Genomic DNA, 15,705 nt, shown 5'->3' with positions numbered 1-15,705 from the left:
CTGGAGCTAAACTATGTAGAGCTGCGGCCCTCCAGGAATTGAGTTTTGAGTCCACTGGGCTAAGTAAAAACTGAGTAGGTTAACTTTGAAATAATGGAAAATTACAGGTAGGTATTGTTGCACCCTGGAGACCTCCAAGTGGGAGGGATTACACCACAAGTAGGTTGGGTAACCTCCAAGTGGGAGGGACTTGTGCTGCAGGTGGGCTGGGTTTAGGTGGAGTAGACATTAATAAAACACAACAGGTTACGGAGTATGTTTACACGGACCAGATAATGATATTTGAATACTTATTGTAATATTTAATACATAAGACAATATTCTGATCAAGAGTCGACCATGTAAACAGTGATTTTTGATTCATTTAATCAGATTAAGGTCATAATCAAACTAAACAGAAATCAAATTAGGACGTGGAGTATGCTGATTTCACTCGCATTATTGAAGTGCACTACAGATTTTCGCCACATTTTGCGACAGGATGGTCTATACACACACGGCTGTTTGACCCTATTCTTTGCACCTAGTAAGGACCACAGATACCTGCATCACAAAATGCAGAGATTTTTTCCCCCATTCAGTGTGTGGTATCACATTCCACTAAAACACACTTTCAGCAGTTTATACTCGCATCCAATAGCTCGTTTGTCATGGGGGGCATGCATGAAATGTTCCTGAATGAAAGTAAAAGTGCCAAACTGCAGTTAAAGTCAAAAAAGAAAAAATGAGAAACCAGAAATGACATGAAACTGCAGAGGAAATGTGGATAACCTGGTGATGCAATGAAGTTACTTGAATTATGTGCTTTAACATGTAAAACAGGATCATGAAAGGAACATTCAAAAGGCAACTCAAGTAAACGCGTTAATCATATGATTGTCTTATTCAGATAAAAGCTAATCATTCGATTACTGATGTCCATGTAAGCGTAGTCCATGTGAGGTTGGGCTAGGTGTAGACATTCATAAACCCCATATTACCATATTGGACTTCATGTCATGTTCCAAACATTAAATAGTAAAAATCTCCAGTTTTGTACAGCCCACTTGGAGCTCAAGTCCGACCCACTTGGAGCTGGCTTCGACCTCGGTTTATACCATTCTCGAATAACAGTTTTTTTTTTTGTTTAAGAATGGAAAGTGTCAAATTCGAGCAAGCAAGTAAAACCATTTCAAAAAGAGCTGAAACTTACCATGGTAACTTTCTGTGACCCTAACCTGGTCAAGACAAGTTTTTTTTTTTTTTGCTAAACCCCTTAGAAAGCGCAAGCAATGTTTGAATATTTAATTCTTGTGCACTGCAAAACTAAGTTTAATCGCATGCCAAATATAAAATATTAATCTTAAATCAAGAATATTTGTTTATAAGAAAATGATTAGATATTTAGTCTCTATATTTAGTTCACTTGGGGCATCGGAATTATGTGCATTTTGCCAAATAAAATTATCTGCCAGTTTGGTAGTAATTGAAAACCAGATTACTCCATGACAATTACTAAGTGCAAATTTAGAGTAGCATCAACTTAAAATGTCAAACAAGGTTAAACTCGACCTGCTCTGAGTTGATTGAATAACTCCGTTAAGCAGAGTTCAAACTGAAAACACACAAGTTTCCCATCTTAAAGTCTACTCAAAGCTCAAGTTTAAACTAAAGAGTTGGTTAAATCTCCTTTTTGAAATGGGCCCTAGCTTTGTTTGAAATAATTTTCATCAGTAAATCTGTAACATCTTATATCAGTTTCTGTGAAGACGTGTGCATTCCTACCAGGACTCAACTCACATACAACAATGACAAACCATGGTTCACTGTAAAACTCAGACAGCTACGTCAGGCCAAGGAGGTTGCTTACAGGAATGGGGATAGAGCCTTGTATAAGCAGGCCAAATACACACTGGAAAAGGAGATCAGAGTCGCAAAAAGGAACTATTCTGAGAAACTAAGGAGTCAGTTCTCTTCCAGCGACTCAGCATCTGTGTGGAAAAGTCTGAAAAACATCACAAACTACAAGACACCATCCCCCAGCACTGAAGACAATGAACGACTTGCAAACGATCTGAATGAGTTTTACTGCCGGTTTGAGAAAACCCCCCACACCCACTCTGAACTGCTCTTCACGCCACCATTAACACCTCCACCACCCCCCGCCTCCCCCATACCTGGACTTCAGTTTAGTGAAGATGAGGTGCGCCAGGTCTTCCGGAAACAGAAGAGGAAAAAAGCACCAGGCCCAGATTTTATAACACCAGCCTGTTTAAAGTCCTGTGCTGACCAACTGGCCCCCATCTTCACCCTGATCTTCAACAGATCACTGGAGCTGTGTGAAGTGCCCTCCTCCCTCAAACGCTCCACCATCATCCCCATCCTAAAGAAACCCAAACTTACAGGACTAAATGACTACAGACCGGTGGCACTAACATCTGTGGTCATGAAGTCTTTTGAAAAACTGGTGCTGGTCCACCTGAAGGACATCACTGAACCCTCACTGGACTCTCTTTAGTTTGCCTACAGAGCAAACAGGTCTGTGGATGATGCAGTAAATATGGGACTGCATTATGCTCTGCAACACCTAGACAGACCAGGGACCTATGTGAGGATCTTGTTTGTTGACTTCAGCTCGGCGTTTAACACTATCATCCCAAAACTTCTCCTGCCCAAATTAACTCAGCTTTCTGTGCCCACCTCTGTCTGTCAGTGAATTAACAGCTTCCTAACGGACAGGCAGCAGCTGGTTAAGCTGGGAAAATTCTCATCTAGTATCCGCACAATCAGCACTGGCGCCCCCCAGGGGTGTGTCCTCTCCCCACTGCTCTTCTCCCTGTACACGAATGACTGCACATCAAAAGACTCCTCTGTGAAGCTCTTGAAGTTTGCAGACGACACCACACTTATCAGCCTCATTCAGGACGGTGACGAGTCTGCTTACAGACAGGAGGTTAAGGAGTTGGTTGTCTGGTGCAGTCACAACAACCTGGAGCTCAACACGCTCAAAACAGTGGAGATGATAGTGGACTTCAGGTGAACCCCCCCCCCCCCCCCTGCTCTCCCCCCACTGAGCATCATGGACAGCATTGTGGCAGCAGTGGAGTCATTCAGGTTCCTGGGCACCACCATCTCTCAGGACCTGAAGTGGGACACTCACATTGACTCCATTGTCAAAAAAGCTCAACAGAGGCTGTACTTTCTTCGTCAGCTGAGGAAGTTTAACCTCCCAAAGGAGCTGCTGAAACAGTTCTACACCTCCATCATTGAATCAGTCATCTGCGCATCAATAACTGTCTGGTTTAGCTCAGCTACTAAAAACGACCTCCAAAGACTACGTCGAATAGTTCGGACTGCTGAGCGAATCACTGGTACAACCCTTCCTACTCCCCAAGAACTGTACTTATCCAGAGCGAGCAGAAGGGCTGCCAAAATCACTCTGGACCCCTCACACCCTGCACACTGCCTCTTTGAACTTTTACCTTCTGGTCGACGCTACAGAGCACTGCGCACCAGAACAGCCCGACACAGAAACAGTTTCTTCCCTCAGGCAATCCATCTCATGAACACTTGATGATAATAATTGTGGAGCCAACATCACTACTTGCCATACACTTTTATACACATATACACTTATTTAACCACACACTTACATGCCAATTTGCAAATAACAGCTGCACATATAACATTGTATATAGTAATAAACACATACATACACTTGTCAATCTGTATATTTGCACTCACTACTTCTATTTTTTTTTATATATTTATTATCTGTTTTTTGTCTTGTCTCTGTTATCCTGTTGCACTGTAGAAGCTCTGTCACGAAAACAAATTCCTCGTATGTGTGAACATACCTGGCAATAAAGCTCTTTCTGATTCTGATTCTAAAATAATAAAAACATAACTCTGTTGATGTTACCTTTATGATATGAAGTTAAACTTGTGTAAAATCAATCACATATGCTATCACATTAATGCATTGATATTGATGCACATGAAATGGTATGAAAATGTCTCTTTCTTATGTGATATTACTACATTTCAAAACATTTTTACAGGAATATACTTTGCCTTCATAGCCGGAATTAGGATAATGTTCTCCTGCTACTGTGTTTTTGCTCATTTTTCCACCACATCATTAAAACAATTGAATAAATATTGCACACCGCTAATCTGAAATCTCTAAAGTTAGTCAAAAATCTTTGAATTTATTCCTTTTCTTGGAAAATACAAGCATTTCTCAATGACTTATAGCAGGGGAAATTTGAATTGTTGCGCACACAATCAGCCTGAACAGCTATATTCAAAATGCAAATCAAAATTTCATGCTCTAGTCCTACAGTTATTGCTTTATTGAGTTACAAACAGTTCCTTAATGACTTTTATCCAAATTTGAAGACCACAATCTTTCATTAAAATGTCAAATATTCAATAGCTTGTGTGTGATAGCGAAGCACTTTGAAATGAAAGCATCTGCTCTGGCAAAGAGACAAATTCAACAGTGTTTTTGACTTTTATTTGAACAGCTTAACAAATACATAAATCACAACAGATCCCATTCCCTATCAACTGCCAACACACTGATACACGACAGCTAGAAATAATTCGATTTATTTTGGATGTAGATTACGGTTAAGATCTGTGTGATCTTTCATTACAGGTGTATTTTTTTGTGTGTGGTTTCAGTTGACCTTCTCGAAGTATTCCTTAGAGCCATCTGGAGTGGGTTTAATCTAAAAAAAAAAAACACAAACATACATAAATCCACAATAAAAAAATACCAACAACAAACCTTACGCCGTCCAACATTATATAGAGCCTTGAAAACAGACAAAGTTCATGGCTAATAAAATATGACTTCTTCTGATCAAGTTTGCATTGTTACAGTTGCTGTTTATTCCATCCTGAATAGAAATGCCAAGTCCGTAAAATCTTATGATGTGCATAAAAGTGTGTATTCTCATTTGAGGAGCTTTATTTTTTTTAATTGACAAAAATACATGTAAATAAATTGGAAACACATTTCCAGGGTTCCCACGCTTCTTAAAAGTACTTGTATTTCAGATAAATGGAAGTACTTAAAAACAAACATATGTCCTTTAAAGTGCTTGAATTAAATTTGTTTATGGGTTTATTTCAACCGTTGTACTCAATTGTCAAACACAGAAAGAAAAAACCGAGGAATTCTTAAATCAAAAGTCTTGCATTTAAATCTTGAACAATAACCCTGACAAATAATCCACGTTATCATCAATATTTCACAAACTGTATTTGAATATCACCATTATTTAAAGGGTTTCTGCAGGTTTCACAGAGTTAAATTAAAAAAAAATTATTTAATTTTTAACATTTCTAGGAGCATTATAAATGAGATTTTGGACTCATCATAATGGGCTAAAGGCTAAGGAATTTTTCAAATGGCCCAACTGGAAAATATTTTTATTTGTCCTATCAAAAAAATTCATTTAATACATGTAATAATACATTAATAACAAAACAATTTTATATTTAGATCTTTCTTAAAAACAAGCAAGCTGTATTTATACATTTTGTTTTCAAACATAAACTTTCTTTAAAATGAAAAAAATGAACAAACGTTTGAAAAGTTTGAAAAACTATAATAAACTAAATGTATGCACAACAATATGCCCAGGTCGGTGTCCTCAGCATGGAGCACTTTTAAACAAACCTAAAAATGACCTATTTAAATAAAAAGTTGAAAGTTTTATTGAGATGGACTGTTGGTGATTGTATGGGTGTTGGCCAAATTGAATAGCTATACGTGAATAAAGTGAAATTAAGATGATTTAAGACCTCCAGTTGAAGTCAGAATTATTAAACCCCCTGAATTATTAGCCCCCCAGTTTATTTACCCCCGATTTCTGTTTAACGGTGAGAAGATTCTAAACATAATAGTTGTAATAACTCATTTCTAATAACTGATTTATTTGATCTTTGCCATGATGACAGTAAATTATATTTGACTAGATATCTTTCAGCTTAAAGTGACATTTAAAGGCTTCAACTGTACAACACAATATTTCAGTAGATTTAAGATTATTAATGCCTAAAAGTTTGATTTTGGGATTTAAGACATTTTAAGACCCCTCAGACACCCTGATTAAATGTAATAAATTGGATTACAATTCTTTGGACATGACATTTTAAAACAGTCCAAATTTTTGAAAATAATTACGCTGACATTTTAATGTAAATTTAGATGTTTAGATTTAATGTAAAATTAGATGTAAGTGAAATGTTAAGTACAATAAGAACTTTCATGGCACTACATATGCTAGGGTATGAATTACAAAGGTGCTTGATTTAAAATGAATGGTGCTTTAAAGTCCTTGATTCTGCTGTTCCTGAAGGAGAGAATCCTGCGTTTAGCTAATAAATTAATTGATGAGCAACAATAAAAAGGATGACTTTGCAGATCATGTGATTGGTCTGCTGATTATTCCAGTAGTCCAATCCCAATTTATCTCAAATGTTGTTTCGATCATTCTAGAATTCCTGTCAAAAGTCTGTCAAAGGGGATGTTTTCACTTGAATTCATTTTCTCTGATTGGAAATCGATTTGATAAAACAGAGCTATTTACATTTGGCTAAACGTGTCTCTGATAAACGGATATGATTCCGATCTTCAAATCCTGCACTATATGTAAATTTGACTAGGTTACGTTGACTAAAGTGTCAGATAAACTGCATTTTATTTCAGTATTATTATTACTCTTTACATATAAAAATAGTTTTTACTATTACATAAAACGTTTGTTTTTATCATACAGACACAAGACCTTATATTAATTTGCCTATACTACTCAGCCAAAACACTGTGCCTTCGTAAACAAACAAAATTATGTATTTTTCTATTGTTTTTTTTCTCCCCATTCACAGAGATCGGCTACTACAGGTACATTATGTGTCTGTTGTTCATGCTATCATATGATATTAATGTAACATTCTAATTTAATCAAGTTAATGAAATGAAAAAATATAATATGATGAAACGTCCCAAATAGTAATCTGTGGTGTTGCATGTTTGCAATAATGTTGTTACACTTGTTTGTCTAAACTTACATATACATCGTTTCAACAACAAGATGCAGATTTAAACCTGTCCAGTTTCTCCTAAAGTAGTTTGAGTGATCCAATTTATAGTAGTATTCCTGATATTCCTAATATAAATCGGATCACTCAAACTACTTTAGGAGAAACTGGACAGGTTTAAATCTGCATTTTCAGGGGGCATTTACACCTGCCCTTTTCACGATTAGATAGCGATCCAATCAGAAAATCACACATGAAGCCTCATAATGATTTTGTTTAATTATCATATATAACGGTTTCGCAAGATTTTCACAAGACCATTTTTAGGGGTTGCAAACAAAAACAATGGTCCCAATATATTTCCTGTCTTACATTTTTTATTTCTACAGCTTCCGAGAATCCAAAAAGAGCCACATATTGATAGTGTTATGATAGCTGTTTTAACATTAAATTATGATTGAATTTCCTCTTGTTCCAGTTATGAAATAGTTTGATAACAAGCAGGAAATATTCATGGGCCAATGACATGACCACATTGAAATGGTCTATGGTGAATATGGTGAATAATCAGGTATCGACCTCCGAATTCAAGAGACACAACAGCACTTGTTATTGTACATGTCTTCTGCATGGAATTCATAGGAAAATAATGCTACATGGGGTTTCCCCGGTTGCACCAACATTATTGATCATTTGAGCCAGTTTCTCGTGAATTGTTGGTTTTGTTCTCCTAACCACATAAGACGGAAGTGCTAAATTTGATAATAATATATGCAATATTTAAATTGTTCTTAAATTTGCATATTTGTGCTGTTTTTTTATATTAGTAATAGTAAATTGGAAAAAAATGGTTACTCATTGACACCTGCACACAGACCTGGAATTTATCTTTGTAATCAACATGGACAAAGACACATTTATTCGACTTGTCCATTAAATCTTTTATAACCACATAAACTTTTATAAAAAGGATTGATGTGTTAGTAGTCTAGCTGGTTTAAGAAGTTGAGATGTCTCAACTTTTTGATGTCTTTTATGCAATAATCATGTAATCAAACAATGGCATATCTGTAAAACTGTACTGTGGGCAGGGGTGGAAAGATTACTGAAAAAGCATACTTAAGTAAAAGTACCATTACTTGCCTAAAAATGTAGTAGAGTAAAAGTATCTGTTGTAAATATTACCCAAAGTATGAGTAAAAAGTAGACCTTTTAAAAGTACTCATGAGTAGTGAGTATTATGCTGAGAAAAGCTGATGCATTTACATGTCATTTGTGGATGTTTGTGTGTAAACGTAATATTCTGTAGTACATTTAGTTATTGCCCAGCAGGCACACAACATCATAAGATGTTAATATCAGGTTAGATTTAGGTTATGATGTCAGGTGACCAAAATTCAATGTCTAGCTAGCTATGGACAACGTTATTTTGACGTCCAATAACGATATCAAATGACATTGATATTTGGCCAATTTTTGGTTGTTAGAAAGTGACCAAAATTCTATTGATGTCAAATACTGACATTTATTCGTCAGGTATGGCAACCATAATCCAATGTCTGATAGATGTCATAGTGGTAACTTTGACACAACATCAAGCTGTAACATCATTAGACGTTGATATGTGGTTGATTTTAGGTTTGACATTAACGTCGGTCTGACGTTGAGTACTGATGTCAACCCGATTTTCCTTTCCAAACAAAATGAAGTGTCCCCACGACATTAATGACAATGACAATATCAATCTGACGGCATGTTGACGTCTTGTGCCTGCTGGGTGTTTAAGGCCATTTCGGTCATCATACAGTAAACATTCGTCATCTTCTCATTAGCAGATGTGCATCTAAACAGTGTCTGGGTCATTGCGTGTAAAGATCTTCTTGGACACTTTTAATGCTTCCAAACAGTTTGCTGCAAAGTAAAGCGCAAAGTAAAGCAGTAGTTCATTATGGTGCTAATTACCGTCTATGTGTGAATTGATTGGACAGGAATCACAGGGCTGGTTTTTTAATCCCCATAGACAAGAAAAAATAAAGTAGTGACTGCAGGTTGACGTAAAGTAGTGGAGTAAAAGTACCAATACTGCACTAAAAATGTACTCAAGAGAAAGTAAAAGAACTCATTTTTAAAACTACTCAATTACAGTCATTTGAGTATTTGTAATTAGTTACTTTACACCACTGACCGTGGGTGACTTTGGGGTCCAGCTGGCAGGACAGACTTCACCGTGGGTTTCCACAAACTGGAAGGCCTTGACCAAACGAAGAGTTTCCTCAACAGAGCGACCGACCGGTAGGTCATTTACACTCATATGGCGGACTATTCCATTTGGATCAATAATAAAAAGACCCCTACAATGTGAAGCATCATTTAGTGAAGGATAAACTGAAGAGCAAACCACCAAGTAGGCTAAATCCAAAACTTATTTACCTTAAAGCAATTCCAGGACCCTCCAGCAGGACACCATAATCTCTAGACACTTGTTTTGTGAGGTCAGCCAACAGGGGAATCTGGATTTTCCCCAATCCTCCACTCTACAGGAAAAGCAGAGTTTAGTTTATGAGCTTAACGTTTGGCAGGAATTTGGCAATTCTGCTGCTAGTTTCCCCAATCCCTTGATCCTCCTTAAGAGAATCCAGAATGTTTTCAATGTGTAAATCAAAATGTGTGCAACTTCAGTCACATGCACTGTTTAGACTGCATTCATGGCTGCGTGTGCATGGTGTTTGCAAAGTGTAGTAGTAAAACCTTTCTCGGGGTGTTGGTCCAGGCCAGGTGGGTGAAGTGAGAGTCCACAGACACACCAACCACTGCACAGTTTACATCGTGAAACTCGTTGGCTTTGTCACTGAAGGCGACAATCTCTGTGGGGCATACAAATGTGCTGCCGGGTGGGCAGATATAAAGAAATATTAAACAAAAGTAACTTAAAAGAGATAGTTGACCCAAAAATGAAGATTCTGTAATCATTTATTCTCCCTTCACATATTTTGAAGAAAGCTGAAAACCATTAACATCTTTGGTGTTTGTTTTTTCTGCTATGGATGTCAGTGGTTGCAGGTATTCAGCTTTCTTCAAAATATATTCTTTTTTTGTTCAACAAAAAAAGTTTAGAACCACACATGGGTTACTAAATAGGGAGTACGTTTTCATTTTTGTGTGAACTATCCTTTTAAATTATTGTAAATCATGCAAAATAATTGTATAATAACAACAATATAAAGCATTTAAAATACTTTCATAAATTAATACAAAAATAAACCATTATAAAATCACAATGGAAGTTGTTTCTTTGAATATTCTCATAATGAGAATCTTTTTCTGTTTGCATGTTCCATATTGATTTTGATTAGCAGTTACTTACAAATAAAGATGTTACTATATAAAAAGTTGCTAGTTTTCTATGGTACCATGATGCATATTACAATTAAAGGTAAAATTTTCCCAAAAATGAAAATTCTGTCATCATTTACTCATTCTTTACTCTTTCAAAACCTGTTTGAGTTTCTTTCTTCTGTTCAATATTACAAAGGAGGAAATACTGAGGAATCTTTGGTGAAAAAAAAAACAGCCATAGTAACTTCCATAGTACTTTTTTCTACTTTGGATGTCAATGGCTGCTTTTTCCAACATTCATCAGAATATCTTCTTTTGAGTTCAACAGTAGAAATTCATAAACATTTGGAAGCCCTTTAGTGTGCATAAATGGTGAGGAAATTTAAATTTTTGTGTGAAACATCCCTTAAACAGATGAGAAACATGAAATGTGAAAAAAAAAATACTCTACAACCAGCACTGCTGTAAAACTGGGCTGGCGCTAAAGTTCTCCATTGCTTTGACGTCATGAGAGTCATGTATGCTTCCATTGAAAGATGTCCGCAGAAATCACTATACCAGGGTTTCTGCACCCTGCAGTCAAATTTAAGACCCTTTTAAGACCATTATGAATGAGATTTAAGAGTTATACGGGGCTAAACCAAGCGGAAACATCACACTATCCCTCATGAAGCCAATACGGAAGTAACTGAAACTGCAATTCATCGACTCGCCTTTGGGGGCTAGCTCCAGGAACTCCAGATGTTCACTGACAGCAAGGCTAAATTGGCCAAATTTACAGCTGATAAAAACATCTTTACAGCTTGGTACAAAAGTTGGTTTTAGTGCATATAACTAATGTTGCCCTTCATGACAACTGTAAGGGGGGGGTGAATTTTTTATAACTCATCTGTTCTATTTTTATTAAGATTTATTAAGTCTGCATAATTAAGGGCGTGGCCACTTGAGTGACAGCTAGGTCTCGCTGGTCATCGTTATGTAACCTCAGCTGATTCCGGCTGATTAGCTGCTGAATTCGGCATATATATTGTTTTTTTGTTTTGTTTTATGTGGCTTTACACAGTCAATTGCCTTTTGGAATTATTACCAACAATTATCAGATAATAAGTCATGCTGTGAGTGAAGGTGAGTGAATTTATATATTTATACCATATCTATAAAAGTATTTGTTTTACTTAAGATAATTTATCATATATAATTAAACATGTAAAGCACTCCAGAATCTGACAGATTGATTAGCTTTAGGCTATAAAACATCATAAGTCATCTGAAACGTTGTCATACAGTGTTAGGCCTGGATTTCAGAAAATAGCCTTGCATTTACAAATGCACACTATATTTGAAGTTTTTGGGAGTAATTCGGTTTTCCTCCTGAAGAAAAACATCATAAGAACAATGTTTAGTGGCTCAAAAGTATTACAACAGTGTTCAAGACTAAACACTTTATTAATATAGTACACAACCAAGCGGTCAGGACACAAGTCGCAGGTAATGAAGTATTGAGCGTTCCTCCCAAAGAAAAGCCAGTCTAAGCAATATGCTAGCAGTCATCTGTAGTTCCGCTCATGCTCCACCTCTTTGCCCTTTTTTGGTATCCACCAGTCGGTGTGATGTTGCGCAAACAAAATGGTACGCGTTGGCCACGCCTACATTGCGCTCTTCAGAAACCTATGGGTGACGTCACAGATACTGCGTCCATATCTTTTACAGTCTATGGGCAAAACACTAAGGATGTTTGTAACAGCCCAGTTGGTCCAATGGGATTGGAAAAAAAAAACAAATGTTGTTGGTGTTCTTAACCACATATTTTAATGTGTAAAAAAACAAGAAAACTCTAGTTGTATACACTTTTTTTTTAAATTTATTAAACCTTAAGTTTCATGCCTATTTATCAATATTATGTCCACTCACACTTACTTCCGTAAATAGTTTTTGTGTAAATGGAAGATCATGTAAATAAGGGGTGTCCAAACTCGATCCTAGAGGGCTGGTGTCCTGCATATTTTAGTTCCAACCCCAATTAAACACACCTGAACCAGCTAATCAAGCTCTTTTTTAGGTGTACTAGAAACTTCCAGGCAGGTGTGTTAAAGTGAGTTGGAGCTAAACTGTGCAGGACACCGGCCCTCCAGGAGGGAGCGAGTTTGGACACCCCTATGTAAAGGGATATATTGCTGTTATAATCATAAGGAATTATTTTTCTTAATTAAGAGAATTTGCTGTAAAATGTCTATCAGCTGTTGTGAAATAAGCATCTCTTTGCAATACAAAACTGCATGGACACCCTGCTATACACACTACAAATATGTCACAACCTACAAATACAGTTCTACATAAAGGTACATATAAAAACTAAATACATACAATGAAATATAAAACTAAAAACATCTAAATCAAATACTGACAAATACTAAAGCATAATGTTTTATTTGACAGAAAATAATGCCTAACTTACAAATCGAGTGGATAGAAGAAAAGGACCAGGTATTTGCCCTTGAAATCTCCAAGGCTGATCTCCTTGAACTCTCCATTGATAACAGCAGTGCCCTTGAAGGGAGGCGCCGCTTGAGTGACCGCTGGAGCCCATCTGGCAGTGCCTGATATTTACAAACACCCATGATGGATTAGTCATGATACTGTGTTTAATAGAAGACTAAAAAAACTCACCAAATTTAAGACTTACTGATTGAGAAGCAAGCTTTTTGTGCAGCAATGCAAGTGAGTGGTTGTGGGGCCCTGATCACAGGCGCACCATTACGAGGGACCAAAGTCTTCAATCCACAAACTGCAGCTCTTCTGGCCTGTTGTGAAAAGGAGGGACATGAATGAAAGAGCCATTATATGGACTGGTTATCACATTTCAACAGATAGCAGCATGCCCTTCACCTCTTAAACTAAACAGGCCCATTAAATAAGTAGAACAAATAATGTGTACAGTGCTGCTAAGTGGGGGTTTCCCTCATGAAAATTAACTATAACCTTACTACTACAAAATGTCAACTATGTGGATGTAGTTAAGAAAAGACACTGTTGTTTTTAATTTACATTTTATTTTGTCCTGCACTGGGCCATAAATCTCTATATTAGCAACACTTAAATACACCAAGTTTAACAGTCGAGTTCTTTAAAATAATCATAAAAAAATATATTAAAATACGTCATTTTACTCTCTAGCCTTTGAGTGTTATTTTTTTACCTGTATTTTAGTTTATACATACATTAATTTTCCTTCAGCTTAGTCTCTATTTCAGAAATTGCCACAGCAGAATGAACCATGAACCACCAACTATTCCGGCATATGTTTTATGCAGCGGATGCCTTTTCAGCCGCAACCCAGTACTGGGAAACAACCATACACTCTCGCATTCACACACACACACTCATACACTACAGCCAGATTAGTTCATCCAATTCACCTATAGCTAACTCCTTTGGACTGTGGGGGACACTGGAGCACCCGGAGGAAACCTGTGCCGCCCTATACATATATTAGGTTTCTCTTGTATTTGTAATACAAATTTATACTTTATTTTTATTATTGTAAAGCACGTTGGATCAACTATTGTTGTGTAAAATTGTACTCTATAAATAATGTTTGCCTTAGGGTTGTGCCTATAGAATCATGTATTGACGGTAGGCAAAGATATCGCCAAGAGCTGAGACCTATGACGATTTTAAAGACGATATTTAGCTCGTTTCACATTAATGTAGACCTATTACATGTTTTAATTGCATTATTGAATAAAATTAATAGTATTACTATTTTTAGTCATCATCATCATTAATAATAAATGAACTACAAATAATTTGACAGCTTCAGCTGTTCACATTGACATCACTTGACCGACACTTTCGGATAAAAATTGAATTATAATTTTAGAATGGTAAAAAGAGATTCAAAATAAATAAATATTAAATTTAGAATAAATACATAAGATCTTTGAACTGACTTCACCTTCACTCAGATTTTGTGCTAGAATGATTAGCACATTCAAACATGATTTTAGAAAACTTGTAATACTAAAAAAAAAACTTTTAAATATAATCATTTTACATAATGTTGATACCTGTTAACAATTTTTTACCCATTCGCCTGCTGTATCATGATAACTACAAAATCACCAAGGTTTAGCTTAGGCATGGGACGATAACCATTTCAAGGTATACCGCGGTTTGGAAAAGTCAAGTTTTTAAAACCGAAAAAAAAATTCTGCTATACCGTTCCTAAGGTATGTGTAAGACTTTTATTAACTTTTTTGGGTTTTTTAGAACCACAGCATCTCCAGCAGAAAAGATATCTAAAGATGCCATTTTAAATTGTAAAGAAATCAGTGTTTTTGAAACTAATAAAGACAGCAGAAGTCAATGATTCATTTAGACGGACATGCTTTTTTTTTTTTTTTGCTGCAAAATATTTTTAAATGTTTCTCAAAATAAAATATATTGTGTTCAAAGGGCCATGCCTAGTTTAGCTACACTAACGGCGGTAATACAAATGCTCATCAATGCACCAAAAAACATACTAATTTACTATTTCTAGTTACCATTTTTCACTTAAATTAAACCATGCTTAAGTGTTTGTTTGTGCATAATTAGACAGGTGTCACACGTTAATAATTAACTAGCTAAGTTACATTTCAAGTTGGGTTAAAAAGATACCCACTTTAATAACTTAGTTATAACAAAATATTTGAAAAATATATAGTGTTTCTTAATTATTGTCATGACTTGTAAATCGCTTAGTGCATATTGTATAATCTGTATAAAGGTTAAATACGGTGAATCGCATCTGCTAAGTAAACGACGAACACCGAACCAAACACAATTACATTTACCAAGAAAGGTACATCAACAGTTAGTCAACATTATAACTGTTCGCCGCAGACACTTTATTTATCGTTATTGCAAAATGAAACTTACAGAAGTCCCGAGAAGTCTCCCGATGGTGGCTGCCATCTTGCCAATGTGTAGTGCAATACGTGAAAAGCACTTTGAGCGTCAAAGCTGCGCTTTGCTTTTGCATAACAGTGCCCCATATAGGCTGCTGACGCACAGCCTCCTTTGCAAGCAGTTTCTGAAAAATAGCCAAATAATACAAATACATAATATAGTTTAAAAGAGTTCTGAAAACTACATTTATAAAATTGTATGGCCTGACATATTTTTAAAATGACCAGTTTGCTTGAATTGTATACAGAAAAAAAATGCATTGTTACATCAGTCTATTAAAATGCACGTTTTCATTGTCTTTGTTTTTTATTAGGATTCTGTATTTTTAAAAGTTTGTGTTAAACCATGACCTATACAATCTTAAGTAATGAGCAAAATATGTAT

General features: G+C 36.0%; 1 protein-coding gene across 1 annotated transcript; it reads right to left on the bottom strand.

The window, feature by feature from the left end:
* Positions 1–4,476: 4,476 nt before the first annotated feature.
* Positions 4,477–15,397, bottom strand: prdx3 (peroxiredoxin 3). The gene is made up of 7 exons (XM_056471129.1): positions 15,292–15,397; positions 13,055–13,172; positions 12,827–12,968; positions 9,784–9,919; positions 9,466–9,569; positions 9,221–9,386; positions 4,477–4,715 (listed from the first exon to the last, which is right to left on the bottom strand). Exons 1-7 carry the CDS (start codon positions 15,325–15,327, stop codon positions 4,665–4,667), a joined length of 753 nt encoding a protein of 250 aa, XP_056327104.1. The 5' UTR covers positions 15,328–15,397; the 3' UTR covers positions 4,477–4,664.
* Between the last annotated feature and the right edge of the window lie 308 nt (positions 15,398–15,705).

Source organism: Danio aesculapii, chromosome 13 (assembly GCF_903798145.1).
Source record: "Danio aesculapii chromosome 13, fDanAes4.1, whole genome shotgun sequence".
Lineage (NCBI taxonomy): Eukaryota > Metazoa > Chordata > Actinopteri > Cypriniformes > Danionidae > Danio > Danio aesculapii.
Note: the sequence above shows the minus strand (reverse complement) of the source record. Positions and strands in the feature narration are given on the sequence as shown.

Excerpts from the sequence above, each read along its gene's own strand:
- prdx3 (XM_056471129.1), bottom strand. The coding sequence starts at position 15,327 with ATGGCAGCCACCATCGGGAGACTTCTCGGGACTTCT. Across the intron at positions 13,173-15,291 it reads GGAGACTTCTCGGGACTTCT|GCCAGAAGAGCTGCAGTTTG; the intron begins GTAAGTTTCATT and ends TTTTCACAACAG. Across the intron at positions 4,716-9,220 it reads GGACCCCAAAGTCACCCACG|ATTAAACCCACTCCAGATGG; the intron begins GTCAGTGGTGTA and ends TTTTTTTTTTAG.